Here is a 20,845-nt window from a genome sequence, read left to right as displayed (position 1 = left end):
TCTCTTCCATTCCCACTCCCCCTCTGCCTCAACTATTGGCATCCTCTCACGAACCGCCTCTGTTCGACAACATCTGCGGGCATTACAACCGCTCGGCAAACACATTCCCAATTAACTGATTGATTGATTGATTGATTGATTGATTGATTGATTGATTGATTGATTGGATTGATTGATTGATTGATTGATTGATTCTTTTATTTGGAGGAGGAGGAGCGGCGGTCGAGGTCGCTGGTTTGTGGCAAGTTAAAAATATCCAAGTCTTGCGGCGTGGAGAATCAAAATGATTACAACATATACAAATATGGGAAAACAGAAAGGAACGTCAGCAGCCTAGAATTCAAGGAAAACATGGGGCATTGTTTGTCCGTTTCAAAGTATACCCTATGCTTTCCTTGACATTCTAGACTGCTGGCTTTACTTTTTGTATTTTTTTTTCAGAGCCCTTGATTCCTGCATGTATATAGGGGTATATATATAGATACCCGTATTTTTGTACCCTTGTACCTTTGTACCTTTCATACCCGCATCTTTGTCAATTCCGTTTTATCATAACTCTTGCGTAGCTTTTTTTTTTTCTTCATGGAATGATACCTGTGTTCTCAATCTTGTACGCCTGACAGAGTTAAGGAATAACTTGGCCTAGGTTCTGGGCGCCAAAACCGACACTGCTGGCGCGTCACCTGCTACGAGTGGAGGGATGTATGTACATAGCGGGGTCAAGGCGAAGCGGTGTGAGCTCCTTTTACTCGTAGCTGATATGCCAGCAGTGTCAGTTTGTATACGCCCAAAAGCTCGGCAACTGCGCCGCCGATTTTGCCTCCACGTTACTTCCTCAACTCCGTCGGACACTCAGAAAGGCACTGACTAAACCAAAACCACTGGCTTGACAAAGACTACTGGCTGAAAAACAAGAACCTCTCCAAATGTTACGGATATGCGGAATTCGCAGATGCCGGAATGAAAAGTGGCGCGAACTGTCGCTGACAGCCTCAGCTGCGTCTTCCTCGTTTATACGCCCCCGAAGCTCGCCGCAACGCTGCGGGTCTTCCTATCCGCCCCCGGAAGGGCCTTGTTATGAACTCGCGGAAATAATTTATAGCCCCTATCCAAAAAAGTTGGACGTCCAGGACTGCGAAATGAGCCTTGTGTAAGCGCGACACAGCTAGTCACGCGCGTCGATCGACACACAGGAAGACGATCGCGATATCGAAGACCTTGACGCCAAAGCGCGCCCATGCGCGCCTCGTGAGGACGTGCAGCCCTTGGCCGTGTAGTATGCAGCGCACGCACGGCGCCGTCGGCTGGAAGGCCTGTGATAAACATTTCTGATGTGGCCATAGTATTGCAAAAGGTATGCCTTATGCCAGGTACGCCTTAGGTATATCCCTTACGCCAGGTCTTCAGTTTCTCTCGGAGTCTCGAGGAAGCGGACGCGGTCGCTTTTGCTACTGGATGAATAACTGCGGCGATTCGCTGCTGAGCGAAGAACGAAAACAAGAGCACTGAAACAGGACGTGACGTCGTCGTGACGGTAAGAGCTTTTCCTTGCGCGGTGTATTCAAAGGGAGGCAACCGAGAGCAGCCTCTAGTTTTCTGATGTAAGCAGTCCACCTATTTCGGCAAACGTGGTTGAATGGGTTGCACTCGGCAGCAACACTGTATCTGGTTGATTCCCGTGATTTCTCGGTATTCCTATCATTTGATTGAATCTTTTCCTCCGTCAACGACCGTATTTGCGTTTATTCGGCGCCCTATTCATAACCGGCCACTGAGCCAGAGCCGAAACGGTCAACGATACAAGCTGCGTTGTGATGCGTAACGCATTGTTCAAGACGGGTTGTTCAAGAGAAAAAACAACACGAAAAGCAACAAAAGCTCTACGGCCCCTTTTAAAGCTAAGGGGCTATGAAGACAAAATGAGACTCTGTTGGATTTAAAAGAGCTAGCCTTTCGTACCTCACTCGGCTTCATTCCAGCCATGAAATATGCTCTCTTTTAACCAAAAAAACGCAAGAAATATGAAAATATTTCAAATTTCTAGCTACACTGACGTATTATGGGCAGGAGTGACGTAATAAGGGTCAGCGCTAAAAACGTAGTTGTCAGTGTGTTAACTGCACGCTAGCACGCAAGTGACACGATCAACCAGAACTAAAGGCCCCACTATAATCGTCTAGTCCTGTTTCTACAGGGTGACTTAGGTCTGCGGCCACCAATCACACAAGTTTTTGTGACGTCACAAAAAAATCGCCGGAAAGTGGCTGGGGAGTCGCCGCTGGTTCATACGCATTCTTTAATATCTTATTTATTAGGGGCGGAGCCCCTTAGGTTCTGGGACTGTTGGCGTCTCCTGTCGTCGTCGTCGTCGTAATCGTCGTCTCATGTAGTCACGGTACTAAAACACCGGGACACTCGTTTACGCTTCGCGCTGGAGCGCTTTGTAACGCGTACTAAAAAAAACACCGGGAGACTCGATCGTTTACGCCTCGCCCTAGAGAGCTTCGTGCTTCAAAGACAAGTAATTTTTACAGCGAAGCTGTGCACCTCTACCCCCCAACGGTTCATCTCCATGGGCAAAAACGCCAAGGCGCCAAGAATACACTTATACATTGCATGCTTCGCCGCGCCCCAGGTTTCACGTTAGTGGAGATGGCCCGGGTTTTTTTGTTCGAGAGAGGGAGAGAGAAAACCTTTTAATTATCTGAGAAGTTTGCGATAAAATTTGTATTATCGTTATCAGGACAAGACAGTCCTTTTAATGAACCAAACTTGTTATTTTGTCTTCATGGCCCGTATGAAGAACCGTTAGCAGGTTTTGTGTGACTACAACTGGGCGACCTGATGACGTTAGGCACCCTGGGCTCACTGTCAGTCCCACGACACTTCTGTATCGATAGCAACATCATTACTATTTTCAATGCCTATTTTTGCATGGACAGCTTTCCGTCCACTGGTTCTGGTTTTTAGCTAACATCTAACCAAATTTTTATTTTTATTCAGTAAAACCGCCCCTTTGCTTCGAGCTTGCTTGCTGCTTGCCTTTTCTTTTTTTTTTTTTGGAAAACGACAATACTTCGACCAAAAAAAAAGAGCTTCCCGCTCGATGAATACAGGACATTATTGCAGGAATACGATGCAAACCCAGAAAAACTATACGGTCAAACCTGACGGGGACGCGAAAAAAGTACGTACTAACCGGCACTGCGGTTTATCCGAATGCATTAGGTTAAAGGGAAACCGAGTCGGGGATTTCATTTATTTCATTTATTAGTTCCTTAAGGGCCCGAAGGCATTACATAAGGGGGGGGGGGGCAAATACATATAGGGAAGACAACAAAAAAGAAAGAAAAAAAAAACAAAAATAGTGACTGACATGCATCAGTCAGCACAACTAACAACAACAAAACAAAAAAAAAGCAGATCAGAGAAAACTAATACCAAATTACCAAATACGCATGTATTTGGTAATTCGCCTTCTTTATGTATAAAAAGCAATAACTGCTTATGCGGGTACCGTTTAACGAGATTCCACTGTACGTAGATGTGAACGCTCGCATTTGCGTCACAAATAGTCGTCGTTGAAGGCAATATTTTTTTAACAGCGTCTTTTGTTTCAAAAGTGCTACAAGAACATCAACTTCAGAAATTACACGCATCTAAAAAGTACAATCGTCATTGCGAAACTTATGCACAAGCCGCTTTGTGTTTACCTAAACTGCTTTTCTTCGTGAGTGATGACGCCGTCGGTGGTGTAAAAACTGTTCCCAGACGCAACGTCGATGGCAGAACATCATTGCCTTGAGTTGTTGGGCTGCAAAGGCTGACGTTCGGTGGGCAAAACAGAGCTACTGTCTGCAGGTATAGCTGAGCGGCCACCAACCTCCGTGGGGATAACGACGAGGTGAGATTGACGAAAGTGGTCTTGGATTCAGAGTGGGTCCAAAGCCCACGGGTACTCCGCTGGCGTCTGGTCGTAAAACAGATACCGCCGTTTCAGTTTTCAATACTCGCAACCAGAAAGGAATTCAACGGGCCGCGTTAAAACCTGCTGCTCGTTCAGTTTTGTTTTTTAGCTACGTCTTTTTTTTTTGTGTGTGTCTGCTATGGAAAATCTTAGCAGACGTATACCTAGAATAGAAAAGATTAAGTCACGTACTCCGCACGCCAGCGCTCTGTATATCCGCATTCTGTGAAGCTCTATTTCGCTTTTAACAAAATACCTTGGGAGTAACTTGGTATCGTACCAAAACATCTGAGCCGATATTTGATTTTTTGAAAGTAAGCGAAGTAAGTTAAATTTAGAGGTTCTAAAAATAAATTGGTTAAGTGGTATGCTGTTGCCCACATTTGTTGCTGCTGCCGTCCATTTACTTGCTTCAATGGTTCATTCTGTAGGAATGCACGGTGCTAAAAACGGAAAATCAGCGCGCTTCAGCATATGCAATGAGTGGAAGCGGTGCTGTTTTTCGGGAGAACAAATTGCTATGCAGCAGAACCGAAATTGTCTGGAACAGTAAACTTCGCCTCGGGAAAGGAGTGATAGTGCTGGTAGTGGAGGGCATTGGTGAATTAGTGAACAGCTTTGCCAATACAGCGTCGCTAAACTTGACACCTACTGTCAGCAAGCTAGCAAAAACATCCAGATAGTCGTAAAACCTTGCCTCACTTATGGCATTTTAACAGTTCGCGCAACTGTAAACTAACAAAAATGGGAAAACTGAAGCACAGGGCTACACCTTACGAATATGAGAGCTTTTATGAGTGTTGTTCCCCCCACCCAGACCGGTGCATCTCCCAAATAGAGCGCGACTCGGCTATTGGCTCATACCCTGTCTTCTCTCTCGCGCGTCCCACGCTTGCATGCTCGTTAAATCACTTCCTGTCTCCATCGGCGACCGCTGCTTTCTTTTTGCTGGGCCCACACACTCGGCGTCGTAAGAACGGAAAAGGCCCTTGACGACCGCGGCAACAGTGGAGCCGAGCACGAGGCGAATGAACCAGGGAGGAACCGGTTGAAGGTCGATTTTTTTCCAATAGGGCGGGACTATAAAGTGGCCGGGCTCTTCACTTTGGGGTACCAGGAACAGCAGGAGCGGCTGCTGGGGGCACCGCTACTTACGAGGCTCAAGTCACCCGCCACCACCGCCTGAAGATGCAACCGGCACCTCTGTGGTTCCTGCTGGGGATCTTCGCGGTCCTTGGTGCAACGCGATGCGCTTCCAGGGAGCCCCTCGAAGGCAGCATCGAGGACGAAGAGCGGGCCAAGGACTACGCCTGTTACGCCAACGAAATCGTCACAGAGATGTGGAACAAGATGGTTCTGGCAGAATGGAACTACAACAACAACCTCACGGAGCACAACAAGAACAAGACCGTAAGTAGTGCTAGCTTGCTTTATTTCTTCGGTTCTTTCCAGGAGTAGAATGTCCTTTTTAAGAACGGTCGAAATATTTGCCACCAGTGCCATCGCTATGCGCCGTGACCTCAATCCTGGAATGCTGTCGACAGCAAAACTGGTCGTGAATGACCGTCTGCAAGACATCAAAAGGTGCTTCGCGAATCGTGTAAAACCGTTTTTAGGAGCACCCGAAACGGGACAAAAAAAAATGCCGAAGAAAAAAATCAGCACTGCCGAACTGTGTTTTCCTCGCGCACTTATCGCTACTAACATTGCTGCCACTTCGGCCGAAATACTTGAAACTGTTTCTCAAGGCCCGTGTAAATAAGCGGAGAAACGTCTACCCTACGTAAATGGTATTGAGGCAGCGATGTAGCTGTGCGGGCTTCCTACTTTCTCCTGTAAACCTTATGAACGCTGTTAATTTAAATTCTATAGCTTGTATTCACTGACGAGGCACGCATACAGGCAACCATGTGAGTGCGCCGTTACTGGTTCCGTCTAGCTCCGCAGGATGGCGGTACTTGTCCGTGCTAAGCACATGATTTGTGTTGGACGTTCCAAACTCCACCCCACCGAACGCAAAGTAATGCCTCGAGTTCAATGTGAGTGCGATTAATAACATCTCTGTTGACACCACCGTTGAGAATCGGGTTGAAACGGGGCAAACGATGCACGCCGATGTTTTTTTTTTTTCTACTTCTTCGGCGCGCGCGCGCAGGGGCACAAGCCGCGCTATTTCCGCGGCGCATCGGCCATGTCCGTGGCCGTTTCCAGTGTTGCCAAACAAAGAAATTGACAGCTAAACTTTTCAATAAATACCACCTATAGCTTAAAGTTATTCACAGCTTAATTTAGTTCTACCGACAGAAGTCTCAGATAACGAAGATACCGGGGGTGTGTTTAACGTTACAGATGACCTAACGTCTATCTCTCAACCTGGTTGATGTTCCTAATATGTGTTGGCATAATAATAGCTCATGTGTAGTTAAGCCTATTTTGTTCACCCCCTTACTCGGGCAGCAGGTAGCTTTCAGATGCGGGGTTATTGACCAGACACACCGGTATATGGACACACGGAACCGGACTTAGTGGTGAAGCCACGCTTGTTTGGAGAATAATGACTGCTTACCTGTTACGCCGGACACTCATATATCATGTGTCCCAATCACGTACGCCTGGGCATAAACTAGTCTGGCACAGACGCGATGCAGAAAAATATAGTTTTTATGCGGAGAAATACTATGGAGTAGAAGGAGATTCCTGCGGACAAGGAGACGCGAACGGGAATTCTCGCGGAGAATGACTAAAACAGGAAAAGATCGCGAGGGCAATATTGTTCTTGGTAAAAATGAAATACCGGATAAAAGGGACGCAGCTGCAGATCAGTCGTCATTGAACAAAATTCATGCAGACCACCGACGCGATTAATGAGAGAAAAACATTTTGGACACAAACGTCAAAAGAGCAGAAGGACGAAGTTCTTTTGATGTGTACCCGTCACGGTGGCTCAGTGGCTAAGGCGTTGTGCTGCGGAGCACGAGGACGCGGGTTCGATTCCCGACCGTGGCGGCCGCTTTTCTGATGGAGGCGGAAAGCAAAAACGCGCCCGTGTGTTCGAGATTTCGGCGCACATTAATTGATTGATTGATCAAACTTTATTATGCGAAAGAGTGAGCCTACCCGGGGGGGACTCGCCGACGGGAGCATTAAAGATCCCTAGGTAGTCAAAATTAATCCGGAGCCCTCCACTACGGCGCGCCTCATCGCCTGTGAAGCTTCGGCGTGTTAAACCTCACAATCAGTGAGTCAATCGGTCGATCAGTCAGTCAGTCAATCAATGAGTCAATCAATCAATCAGTCAGTCAGTCAACCAATAAATCAATCAAATGTTTTGATGCGTCATTCATTTGTGGTTGCTCCGCACGCGCTTTTTCTGGGAGATGGAATGGCGTTGTGTAACAAATGTCAGTGTATTTCTTGTTATATTTTATTGCAACCTTCCACTTTAAAATCGTACAAAATTCCACCGCTCTTCATTCTTATCGATGGAAGATGAGCGAGGAATAACTCCCTCTACTGCGGACCGGTATCGATGAATATATATAAAAAAACACTCTAAGCGGCGAGGGATTAAGAACAGGGCCAGGAAGCGAGCGGAAACAAAAGATAATTTATATCCAGTTCGGCCTTACAATACCCACAATGCAAAGCATTCATGTCTTCTCAAATAACGCTGCCAGCGTGGAAATTTAAAGGGGCCCTGAAAGGCATTTTGAGCACACTAAATGAAGTAGCGCAACCGTTAGATTGGGTCGTCAAGGTCACCTGGGCCAAGTATTACTCTTTTACGCGCAGCGGAAAGCTCACACATTTGTTGCAAAGTTTGTCGCTTTTTTCTCACCCTTTCCTTCGTGTTTTTGGACGCCGCCATCTTCACATGTCTACATCATCGATTCCCAGATGTTCGTCATGAGCAAGACACCCTGCTATTGGGCGGCTTTTTCACGCACTTCCGGCAAAGAGACGAGTCGTCTGCTCAGCGTCGACTCGCCGGCTGATCTGCCAGCGTAGTGCCGGAGTGCTTGGACATTTTACGACAAACGAAACAAGTGTAAACAAACGCTTAACCGTTCGTATTGAATGCAACACGGCCATAACACGACATGGATATTCTCTTACGGGAGTACGTTCCATAAAGAAAGCGTTGAAGCCCCGTGGCACTTCTTTTTTGCAATCGCAGAGAACGCCCTGAGCCGAATGCCCGGGTTTGACGGATACATTTTTTTCCACTTCAAAACAATCCAGAGATGCGTTTCGAACGAACACAACGTCACAACATGCGTTGCAAGTCTGAACCACGATTGACAGACGATGGGTTGCCTCCTCCTGCCCGTCGTAAATTCGGCCCTCACCTCGCGCGCGGTTTGCGGGGACGAACAGCAAGTCACTTAACTCTGGCGCGCAAGCCGAGATGGCTTGTAGCCACGCACTCTGCACATACCCCATGCGAGGTTAAGTCGTACGTCGCTCGCGAAAGATAATCCAGACCATGGGAAGCACTATCCACCCGTAGAAGCACAACGTCGCATTTCATCGCGAAACAAAGTTGACAAAGGCGTCCACAACACACACACCATCGCCTCCTGTAATGCCAAACGCATCTCACACTTCCTAATGAGAGTGAGTGGTACGTCTGCAGTGCCCACATGTCGCGAGGTGGGGCCCCGAGCTGAACCGGGATCACGCAACCGTAACTGACCTCTGGGGCGGTTTGTGCCTTGTTGCCAAGGCAACCGATGTTTGAGGTTGTCAAAGAAAGGCGCTAGCTCCAGGGCTAGAAAGCTCAGAGCCACGCCGGAGCATGTTTTGCCAACATTGCCGCTCTCCACCACGCGTCGCCCCAAGCTGAACTGGTCACATGATTGAAGCGTTTTGTGCACGGGTTCTGTATCGGTTTAAAATGTCTTTTTCACATGGCGCCCGCAGGAATTACCACCACCGCAAAATAAGACTCGGCACCAGCGGGGCCACATCTGATACGGCGCTTTTTGGATAAACAGTGCGCGGTGCATGAAAGGGACCGAGCGCAAGATACTCCCCAGCGGCTGCGAGTTCGCCGCCGATTGCAAGTCACGTGCTGCACTGCAGCAACGCACACCGCGAAAGGGCAAGGCCAGGCCACCGCACACATGCGGCCAGATTTTTCGTTCGCTTCCTTGAGCGGAGTGCGGAATTCATGGTGTCAACAAAACTTGCCCGTAGCAGACGGCAGTCGGAGGAGCGTAATGCGGAAGTACGTCACCGCTGACTAGCGCAGCATCATGGGAGGGAGTGCTCGCGCGCCGTCAACAGTTGAAAAGAGGAGGAAACGCGGCGCGACGATAATGCGCGGTTTTTCATTTACGACTTCTCAGCTAATACTCATCGCTTTAACAAAATTCTTGCGGGAGGAGATTGCTAATACATTGTCTTGTTTGATTACATGTACATCCATGCATCGGCGGAAGGTATTTCAGGACCCCTTTAAAATACAATGTGTAATACTATTAGGTACCTGATATGTTCAACAGAGTGTGCAAAGTTTTCGCAAGTTCCTCTTATCAACGGTATCATTCCTGAACGAGCTGTCCAGGCTATTCGCACAAGTTAACCGCGTTCGCGGTTACGCAGAAAATTATGAAAGCCAGCCCAACTGAATGCGCTTCACGCTTACAAGCCGTCAGTTACGGCCGTCGAGGATGCCGGCCGGAGCCCGATGAAACGCGCAGACGGAGACTTTATTAGGGGCGAAGCTCCTTAAGGCGTGGGTCTGTCCATCCTCGACGTATGTATGTAGCCACCTCTAGTTTAGTTCTTGGATTGTTTACTAGATGGCGTGGCTACCTCTAGTTTAGTTCTTGGATTGTTTACTAGATGGCGGTACTTGTATATGATGAAAAGATGCGCTTGGATTGTTTACTAGATGGCGTGGCTACCTCTAGTTTAGTTCTTGGATTGTTTACTAGATGGCGGGGAGCGTTGTAATAAAATCCGTTCGCTGTTGGCGCGCGCTCGGAGTCGCCCGATGGATAAGGCTGCAGATGTGCGAGCCCGCGAGGCAGAAGCGCTCCGTGAAGCTGCGCGACGCCGCCGCCAAGATCCTGCCGTACGAGAGCGGGAGGCCGAAGCGTGTCGTCTGGCTGCGCGACGACGCCGCCAAGATCCCAGCGTTCGAGAACGAGAGGCCCAAGCGTCACGGCAACGGCGCGAGGACCCTACCGTACGCGAAGCGGCACGGCTGCGGCGCGAAGAGGATCTCCAAAACGTCAGAGAACGGGAAGCGGCGAGAAAGCGCGCGTATCGGCAGGCAGACCCCGATGCAGTGAGAGCTCGTGAGGCGTCTGCAAAACGCATCAGGCGAGCTCAGCCCCAAGGTGCCGACGCGCGGTTTAAGCGAGACTTTCTAGACGTTACGTTCGGACACAGATGTAGTGGGCGAACTTTCACTGAAGAGTCACGGTTTTACCGATGATTTCCCCTCAGGAGCTTCGCCCACTCATCATCATTCACCCCGTGGATATGCTGTGAATTTTTTTTGTTCGTACGGGCGGGAATTGAAGATACAAAGTAAAGTACTTATTTCTTACAAAACAGTTAGAAAAAAAAATCCTACAGAATATCTACAGTAGGCTTCCTCGACATTTCGCCGCGCTAAATATGCACCTCGATTTTTAAGTAGGTTTCGCTTATGTTATCGGCAGGGGTAAATCAGACCCCTCTGACATTCGTGCCGCACGTCCGTTATGCAGTACAGTGAGGAGCCATAATACCATGAATTAAAGAAAACACAAAAAAAAAATGGCGATGCTTGCTCTAAGTCGCGCAAGGTTCGAACCATCGTAGTGAAGCTGCACGATTTCTTTCTACGTGAGCACTGCAGGACACATCACCACGCAATTGTACAAGCTTGAAATTGTTTATTTAGACGTTCCGTCGTCGCTTTGCACTGTGCTAGTAGGGCATCGATATGGTCCTGTTCCTCATGCCAAGCATTACATGCGCGGTAGCGCTTGACGACAGCTGGGGCGCAGCGGCGGCGCGTACGTGCACGACGCATATATGCGTGGCGTTCCTGGATTAGCGTCGAGGTTCCGTTGAGCAGGTGTTGCGCCAGCTATGTCATTGTTGGTTGCTAGGCAACGCGGGGCGCTCCTCGAGGTTTTCTCCAGTTTATTATTATTTTTTAAAGCAAAGCTTTCTACCTCCAGCAGCCAACGGTTCTTTCGTGGCGTGCGGGACAAGAAGCTCCCAACGCAGCTGCGGAGGAAAGAGCGGTTTTCACTCACGGAGCACAGTGTAGATGGCGCGGCGAATTTGCCCAGCGTTCCCCGCGCGCTCACACCGGCGGGCGCATCGGCGCGACCCGGCTTTGTCGTCTGCTTTAGCGACGGTTGTTTTGGGCCTGTTTTAGGCGCAGCTTCGCATCCATTGTGGCGCTTCCTTAGCACGGTTTGATCAAATTGTTCGACAGCACCTCTCGGGTAACCCGGAAACGACGGAATCAAGTGGTCGTACGGCAAAAATACGTTAAAGATTGGTTTGCAGGGCACGAAAACAAAATGTAGAGACCACATACAGACATCTGGGCGCTAAACAAACACTACCTTTTGCGCACTGCTTGCCACGAATGGGACTCCGTTTTCTAAATTGGTGAATACCAGTTCGGTTTTTTTAACAGGTATTAGAAAAGGCGAAAGGAACAACTGGTTCTGATAAATAGAGATTATAAGAGTTCGTTCAGCCTTCTCGCAATTTTCAAACTTACTAAACTAACTAGTTTAAATCGGTATAAATGGGAATGCACTAAGCTACCATGCCGAATTGTTTCGTTGTCCGCGCTTGTGTCGCGCAGTAATGTAGCCCCGAGCTAGCACATCGGGCTTGCTAGGTTCCGCTGCCTCACCATTTGAATGACGCTCCACGCCGTTTTCTTTCAGCCGACACACGTCCGGGCTACAGCGGCGGCGTCCGCCGCTCTAGCCCGGCCGTGGCCGACGCTGCTGCGTTCGGGACTCCGCTCCGCGAATTCCAAGTAACGGCTGGCAGAATCTCTGGTTTCACTCTTTGTAGAGCCACGTGTGTGAATTCAAGTGACGTCACATGGGCAATTGTGGATGTCGTTTACAGCTTTGCTTTCCAAAAACCTTCACAGCGTGGATTGGGGCCAATTTTTTGCTGAATCCACTGTGCGTGCCGAGGACGCTCGGCGGTCGCCGCGAGGCACGCGCTCACGAGCGATCGGCATTTTCTTTGTATTTTTAAGGCGTTACGCGCAACACATTACGGCCAGCCACAACATCTCCGCTGTTTAAAAGCACCATGTTTGCGTTCTTGACGCTCGCGGGGCAGTGACGCTTGGTTTCAAACTACAGCGACTCGGCGTTGCTTTGCAGGTGGATCAGACCCTTGCTGCCCACAAGCTGGATAAGGAAGTGTGGAAAAACGTCACGCAGTTCAAGTGGACGACATTCAAGGACCCCGTCACAAAAAGAATATTTGAAAAACTGTCAGTTCTCGGCACAGCCATCCTGAGCGAGGACAAGCAGGACGAGGTGAGCGACACAATCCTTGTCTACCTACAATCCTTATCTAAAGAATTGATGGCTTGTTTTGGGTCTTCTTTTTTTCCGCCGTGACACGGACTCACCACTCACAGGAAAGTGTGCTTTTCAATGAGTGCCCCCCCCCCCCTTCCATTTTCAGTTCATTAAATTAATAGCCGACATGCAAGAAAATCATGCCAACGCGAAAATCTGCCCATTGGTCAGGAAAACGAACAAGCCTGACGAGTGCACCTTGTCCTTGGAACCAGGTAGGCATTTCTTCCTGACGCCAAGGCTGTGCTCAAAGAACGGTCAGGGACTGCAGGGGTTATGATATGGGTTATGAGCGCCTTGTGTGTGTTGACTCGCTTGTCCCGTTGTCCTACCGATTCAATCCATTGTCATGTTCTACCAACAATTGATTGATTGTTTAACGCGCCGACGCTACGCAGGCGATCAGGCGCCGTAGTGGAGGACTCCGGATTAAGTTTGACCGCCTGGGGATCTTTAACGTGCGCCGAAATCTCGTACCCACGGGCGTTTTTGCTTTTCGCCTCCATCAGAAAAGCGACTGCGGCGGCCGGGAATCGAATCCGCGTCCTCGTTCTACCAGCAAGCCCAAACCAGCACCGTCGTTATGATACCCATGAGCTGTCACCAGTGATGTTACCCCTTCTTGTTACTGCTGATTTAGACGCAACGGTGGTAACGGTGCTCAGTTAAGGTCACCGCTAAGCACAGCAAAAACCAGATAAAGGACGTGGCAGACAAGGACCGCGGTTGTCCTTGCTTGTCTAGACCTCGGAGTACTTGAGTACCAACATGGAATGCTAGCTCGTACCCATACGTACGTTATTAGTGATAGAGTTACAATGTCATCCAAATTAATTCTACACATAATTAAATAAATAACTGTGTGAGGAAAATTTAGTTGTCAAAGATAAATAGCTTGCGAGAGACCGTAATCGGGATTCAAGATGAGGCGGGGCTCAGCGATCGCTCCATGGGTCGTTCAGTCTCGCGCCAATTAGACTTCGTCATAACGAGGTTTTGCTGTACGTGAAAACCGAGCACTGGATCGTTCTCGGACAATCCGCTGCGAGTCCGGGGCTGATAATCAAAGCGCTCTATATACTGCCGCCAGAATGCCGCGAAACGCGGCGGCTTTCGCTTTAAAGCGAAGCTTTCTGTGGATCACTGATGGCGACATTGCACCAAAACGCATTACAGGGAAGCCAACTTTATCTGACGATGATGCCGATCATGGTTGAAATAAAATATGGTTGAAACGCGACACTTTCTCCTCTAAGTCCAAAATAGACATCGTTACGCGTACCCAAAGCGCACTGCAGGAAAGCCAACTCTACAGAACGGGTTTCAAAGAACGACGATAAGCGAAGGCACATGAATCGTTCCAAGAAAAAATTGGCCCCGTATCTGCTCCTTTCGTTGCAAATGTCGCCAAAAGACGATAGTCTTCATCGACTTTTGCCAAGTAAATGCCTCCCTTCGCTTTCCCGCTCACCTCTCATGTTGTTCCTCTTGCGTCGCGCTCGTCCCAAGGTAAAGACGCCAAAGGTTTGCTTAAATCATTTTAAATTTCCCGCGTTCCACTGCTCCAAACCGGGTGTCTCGATGCGAACGCTGCCGTACGGCGAAGACGCGCCTTAATCGAGATGACCTACTTCAACGTTTATAGAACCGCGTTTCCCTACACCACGTGCTTTGCAAGCAGATCGTTGAACCTATCTAGTGGAACCTTTCGTAACCGTTGCCGGTTGATTTCTTAAAATGGCGCCAGAAGCTATAGTGGCGCGGGCGACAGCAGGCGACGGCGGAGTGAATTCTTTTTCTGCAGTTGATAAAGTATTTAGTTTCGCCAAAGTCAAGCATGTATGATTTTTTATAAAGGAACACTGCAAATATCACTTCTGTATAAATTTGTTGTCTTATAGGTGCGTAATGACTTGTTCTTCTTCAACAATGTTGACAAGCATGAACATTACACCGGACGTAGACGAGGCGATATAGCTGTGACTATATAAGACTATTGCGCAGGCCCTGTTTTACTTTGGCCGGGTGGCTGAATCGAGTCACAGACAGACAGACAGACAGAAAGACAGACAGACAGACCAAAATTTCTGGGTTTAAGTAGCCCAAGAAAAACTATCGATCGTCTTTAAAAAACAACGCTTCCCGTGGTCAGAAAAGAACCTGGGCCCCTCGCGCTATGAAGCCGACGTCTATCCGATTGCGACATTCCGAAACGGTTTACGAGGCAGTGAATTTTGCACTTTTAATGAGGTTGCATGTGAGAAAACGCGGCGTTTTAACCATCTTTCTAGTTAAGAAAGGGACTTAGGTTTTATGTTGACAGTCAAGCACGCGCCCTGTTTCTTGTTTCGTCCCCGCGCATCCACCACTGCAGAGATAAAGAACATCCTGTCAGACTCCAGGAACTACGACGAGCTCCAGCACGTGTGGAATGAATGGCGCGAAGTTGCGGGGAAGCCAATGAAGCAGAAGTACCTGCGCTACGTCGAGCTCACCAATGAAGCTGCTAGGCTGAACGGTAAGTGTCCGCATCCCAGTAGCACGAGCTTAGGGTTGTAAATGGGCAAGCATTATGTGTCTAATTCCCGAACGGACATGTTCCTCGGGGATAAGAGGAGCAGAAGCGGCCGTAGCGACGGCAGGGAAAGCGGTGGTGCGCCACGCAGGGCGCTCCGTCTCACTGATGACTGATGAGCCGCCGGGTGAGGTAGCCTAACGTCAGGCCGACCCATACCCATCCCCCCCCCCCCCCCCCCCCCCCCCCCCCCGCTGCGGTTTTCGTTTGCGGTGGTGACACTTGTGATAGGGTGCCTCGATGCCAGCACCGCCGTACAGGGTGGAGACACCCTTTGAACGGTCCCGTGCCGCCGCAATTGGGTCAAAGTGCTCAACGCGGTGTTCTTTTCATTTCCCACAAGACCCAGCAACGCGAAACAGATAAGATGACTCAAACTTCGCCAGTAAACCGCGTTGCGGCGATAATTATAGCGCGGTTTTGATACAGTGACTTGCTGCGGCGGCGACCGAGTGACCCAAAATGGCGGCGTCAACGCATACGTGTCTCCACCCTGTACGGCGGACGCGCGTGAAGCGAGGCACGCGCAGTGCTGCGTTGCTGGGCTCGGCGGGACGCGTGCTGAAACCTGCGCATGCTATTTATTTGTGTTTTATTTTATTATTGCGTGCGCAATATACGGGGCATTGCGAAAAAATTTCCCCCGTAGGTCCGCGGACAGAGGATCACACAAGAACAGAGAACGACAAGGCCCCTCCTTCTCTCTCTCCTCACATTCCCTTCACCATGACCAATGCTCCGTCTTTTCTTTCTTTGTTGATCTTTATTTTTCCCCTTTCCCATACGTTTGCTGTTTACCCATTCCTGCTACCATATCTCCATTTCACCATTCCCGTCCCAAATTTTCCCGTTATTCTTCACCCTCTCCTCCCACTTGTCTTCCCCGTTATCTATACCTCCGTCTTCCTTCTCCCTTTCTCCCTCAAATTACACTTCTCTTCACTGCTCCCTCCTTCATTCCCAATACCCTTCCTTATCTCCCCCTGCTCCAATTCCACTTCTCACCCTCCACTTCACCATCTCCTTTCAACTCCTCCCCCTCGCATGTATCTTTTTCCCTCCCTCTTCCACTGCCTCTGTCCCACTCCCCCCCCCCCTCTCCAGCCCTCGATAGGTACTCCTCACCAACCACTCACCCTCCAACCCTCAGAGGGATGGCAACCCACTAGTGAGCAAGCTCATCAGTACTAACCATCCTGGCCGGTTCACGTTTAGATGGCCCAGGACAGACTGTTGTCTTTGATAAATCCAATGGTTTTCTTCGTCATTTCGCTGCACGAGATGTATTGCAGTCCCTCATGAGGACCGTGTGGTAGTGGTGGCAAAATGCATTGATTAAATGTCCAGAGACTTGCCATTGTGCTCGGCACAGTTTGCTATTTAGAGGTGGGGAACTAAGCAATGGGAGAGGCAAGGAAAGGTGTAGGGAAATGTACTGCTCAAAAGATATGACACCACGCCATTTTACACTAGTGATCCATGCATAACAGAGAATAATGAACAAGATCGGTCCTCACTAAAACAGGAGGCAGGATGGTCCCCACTTTGATCGATGAGGATGCCACGACTTTACATGCGTGCAAGCACCCAATTTTTAACGCGAAAGCGTTTTGTGCCCCATGAAATGATTGATTGATTGATTGCGGAGGTTTAATGCGCCGACGCAACTCAGGCGATGAGGCGCGCCGTAGTGGAGGGCTCCGGATTAATTTTGACCACCTGGGGATCTTTAACGTGGGCTGAAATCTCGTACACACAGGCGTGTTTGCTGTTCGCCTCCAGTGCCACATGAAACGAAAAACCCAGCATCGTAAGCAGTGGATGGCTGCGAAATTCCATGCTGTTTCCATGGAAACAGTTCTGAATCCACAAGGCATCCACCACGCTCTATGATAGAATTCATCTGTACATATGTCACGATGAACATCGTCATCACCATTGTGACCTGCTCCTCATTAGCTGGGGCAGTGACTATACTTGGGGGATAACTTCCCCCACACTGACCTGAAAGAAAGCAAAGTGGGGAGCCGGTAAGGGTGACCAATGAGTGGACAAAATTACACGCAATCATCCATCAGTCTTATCGCGGGGAACAATTTGGCATGCCGTAACAGACGGAGTGCATGCGTTTGCAGGCATTTTAATGAAGCTGTCACCTGTTATGACCTCCCTTTTTCTTTATCCTCTCCCTCTCTCCTTTCTTCTTCTCTTTCTCTCTCACATCTTTTCTATTCACTCCTAACCTCCTACCTCCTCCCCAGTCATTTATCCCCTCTTCCGCCTCCCCCCGCACTGGGTTGTGTGCAGGTGAACTCCCTGCTGAGCTCAATAATATCCCCAGTGCACTTTCCTTTCCTCTCTTCCACCCAATCACTTCTCTCTGTCTGTCTCGCCTGTTATGTTCCATGTTTTGCCAATTTCTTCAGAGAGGGAACTAACCCTAAGGTCTCCCCAAAAATCTTCAGTTTCATGTAATGTACAAACAGCATAAAATGCACTGTATAATGCACAGCTCCAGATAAATTAGGCCGTCTGGGTTTACTAATGCAAAAGCATAAAATGGCCCATTGAGCAAAACAAGCTGGCATTGGTGTAGGCGTTGGAAGCCAAGAACGGTGCCCACACAACTGCTAAGCGTCCCATAGCATGAGCTTCGTCGGCAGTAATAAAAACACAAGTAAAGGTGCGCATTGCTAGGCAATGTAATGTGGAAAGCCAAGAGTGCAGCTTTGGATGTGCGTGGTTTGGTCAATGGCATATCAAGCATAACTCCGCTAACCTCACACAGCACTGCAGCAGTCACAATTACTCGCAGCACAAAACTGGAAGAAGCACTCAGCAGCGCTCAATTGTACGTCAATGCTTCTGCATTCACAACTTATAAGGTGTGCTTAGGTGTGTCTTCAGCTTTTTTTGAAGCGTCCACATGAACATTTTTTTTTTCAATTTTCTATCCACTAGGAAGCGCAGCTTTCTATCCACTTTCTAGGAATCACAGCTGCTGCAGCCAGAAATCGAACACACAACTTTCTCAGCAGCAGCATTTTTCTTCCCTAGCCTCCTCTCACTGGGGTAGGCATAAGGGATGGGCAAAGCCACAGACTTAGCCTATCATCAAATAAAAATAATGGCTACAGACAACTCCCTTTGCCACAAATGAAGCATCAAGCTTACGCAGCTTTGACGTGCGCTCTCATTATGGAGGTTGCCCATTTTTCAATACTCCTAAGAAAGACCAAAATGAAAAATGCACCTAGAATGTTACGTAGGCTATGCCCACTGCATCTAGAAGTTCTTTTTTTCTTGTAAATTCTGAATTGATTTGTTTACTAACTTCATTCTCTCTTCTTATCACATTATCTATTTTGTTTTCTCTTTCATGGTTACAACCCCTCTGACCGAAACGAAATCCTGCGCACGTCACTGCCTTCACTCTTTTCAGGCTTCAAGGATGGCAGCGACATGTGGCTAGATGTCTATGAGTACAATGGTCTGGAGGACAACATGAAGAGGATCTGGGAGCAGTTGTTCCCTCTGTACCAGGAGCTCCATGCGTACGTGCGAACCAAGCTGCGAGAGGTCTACGGCCCCGACAAGGTTTCTGAGGACGGACCCATCCCAGCTCACCTTCTCGGTACGAATGCACAGGCAAATCTTTGTTACAGTCAACTGCGCTCCAGTTAAATTTATGACTAATTGCCAGATAAGGGACAACATAACCACAGCCTGTCAACTGACTGTTCAAGGCAACTTTTCCGTAAAAAAAAATTGGGGCTGTGAATTACAATTCAGCTAAAGTTATTATTATATGAATCATTGGGTGAATGAAATCAACCAATTTAGGTTCACTTGATTAGCCATTTTTAGGTTCACTTGATTAGCCGAGCCTTAACATCGCCACTGTGGGTACATCCTTCCTTGTTGGCAAGTGCCACTGTTATGGAATTTTTTTCTGCGAACGACTACACCATGCACCATGAATGCAGAACTTTGGGCAATGATAGCTTACGCTGTAAAAACAGCCAATCCCTGCGAAGCAAACTAAGCAGGGTGCTTGTATGGTGCTACAGGCCTCACTAAAAACTGTGAGAATGATTGGAGTATTTCTTTCAAAGACCTAGTGATGTAGTAGATGGATGGAAAGTGACTGTGATGGTCAACATGATGCAGTATGCTTTACAAACAGTTCATTGCTTTTTCTCACATGTTAAATGCGAACTGTGTTTTATAGAAACACCATAATTTAGCTAGATGCACAAAATCACAACTAAAGCATTGTTCTCGTATTTTGCATTCTTCTTCATTACGCTTTGGTCATAACGTATAGTGCAGCAGTTGCCCAGCACTTAACAGGCTAAATGGTTGAGCATACATGCAGGCTATTCGAATATTGGTGCCCATATTTGAGCTTGCGCCATGAATTCTTATACAATAATTTGCCCAAGAAAAATGACTGGTCCTTTGGACACTTGCTATAATGGCAGGCGTGGTTTATTGCATTACGACAAAGTCTTAGATCAATACAGTGGGTTTATACACTGTCTCAATGCTGTCTCGTCACATCACTGCCTCACTTATTTTTTTCTCACTGCTTCGTTATCGTATGACAGGTTTGGAAGGTTGGAAACCCAAATATGTGGATTGATGCGGAGGAGGAGTGCTGCCGGTTTTTGGAACCAAGTGACAAATAGAATTATGGGCATATACCTCCCCTGAAAACACGTACAGCGAGTGATTAAATAGCTGTGCATAACAGCTTACGTCTAAAAAAGCAATTGGTTCACTATATGTTCGATTTACGGATTTTTTGTCTCACCTGCACCTGTGCAAATCAGTGCAGACACACGCTGATGTTGTCACATCAAAATACACTTTTCGAGCTACACCACTTTTGCACTGTGCTAAAGAATTAGGAAATGTGCGTGCACCGGAACTGCCAGTGTAGGCGGAGAGATATCCCTCGTGCTTAGTTGCACTGTGATGAAAGCAAGCCACGGCTTCTGGCTTGCAAAGTTCCTGCTTCTTACTAAGTCTTCATATCGCTGAAAATACGCATGATAACAGGAGACTGCGTGAGCAGGGCTTTATGGGAACCCGAATGAATGTGCCGCTATTATGTAATGTGTCTATGGTTCGTTCATGCAGGCCACATACATGCCCAGGACTGGACCGCAATAACCGAAATGACCCAGCCGTACCCGAACAAGCACCCAATCGATGTCACAGCTGCCATGAAAGAAAGGGCAAGTGTACACATACTGCCTCATTGCTCTGCTAAGCTGCACAATGGTGAATCTTAATCGGGCCTTTAAGGCTATGTTCCTTCAAGCCCATTGGAGATGAAATTGCTGGTTATTGTGACCTTTGATATCAGGTTCACTGTTCTGCTATACAATCCTTTTTTACCCATTCTTGGAACTCGCCTTTTCCTTTCCCTTGGCTGAACCTCCAATCTTGTTTGGTTGATTTACAAATGACAAAGAAAAATGTTGTGCTTATTGCTTTCTTTTTTAACAATGACCTCACAAAATGTAGGTCTAAAAGCCACCCATGGGTTCCAATGGACACGACAGAAACTTTGTGCCTACACAAAACAGCAACTACCGGCATGAACATGCATTCATGCTTACAGAAGCAAGTAGCGGTAGGACAATGCAGTATTGTGAACACATTGATGAAATAGAAAAAAAAAATGAAAAGAAAAAAATTGGTACTGCTAACATTAGAGCC

General features: G+C 48.1%; 1 protein-coding gene across 1 annotated transcript in view; it reads left to right on the top strand.

Annotated features, from left to right (window-relative positions):
* Nucleotides 1–940: 940 nt before the first annotated feature.
* The window catches only part of LOC144179714 (angiotensin-converting enzyme-like), a 65,470-nt gene continuing 45,565 nt past the window's right edge, over nt 941–20,845 (top strand). The window contains exons 1-7 of the mRNA XM_077708157.1: nt 941–1,534; nt 5,085–5,377; nt 12,337–12,495; nt 12,647–12,755; nt 14,915–15,058; nt 18,558–18,749; nt 20,261–20,358. Coding sequence (XP_077564283.1) covers nt 5,156–5,377; nt 12,337–12,495; nt 12,647–12,755; nt 14,915–15,058; nt 18,558–18,749; nt 20,261–20,358 — 924 coding nt within the window. The 5' untranslated portion in view covers nt 941–1,534; nt 5,085–5,155. The remainder of the gene's footprint in view (nt 1,535–5,084; nt 5,378–12,336; nt 12,496–12,646; nt 12,756–14,914; nt 15,059–18,557; nt 18,750–20,260; nt 20,359–20,845) is intronic.

This window comes from Haemaphysalis longicornis, unplaced genomic scaffold, assembly GCF_048455015.1.
Source record: "Haemaphysalis longicornis isolate Haplotype H1 unplaced genomic scaffold, Haemaphysalis longicornis Haplotype H1 scaffold_4, whole genome shotgun sequence".
NCBI classification, from domain to species: Eukaryota; Metazoa; Arthropoda; class Arachnida; order Ixodida; family Ixodidae; genus Haemaphysalis; species Haemaphysalis longicornis.
The sequence above is the reverse complement of the archived record's forward strand: the minus strand, read 5'-3'. Positions and strand labels throughout refer to the sequence as shown.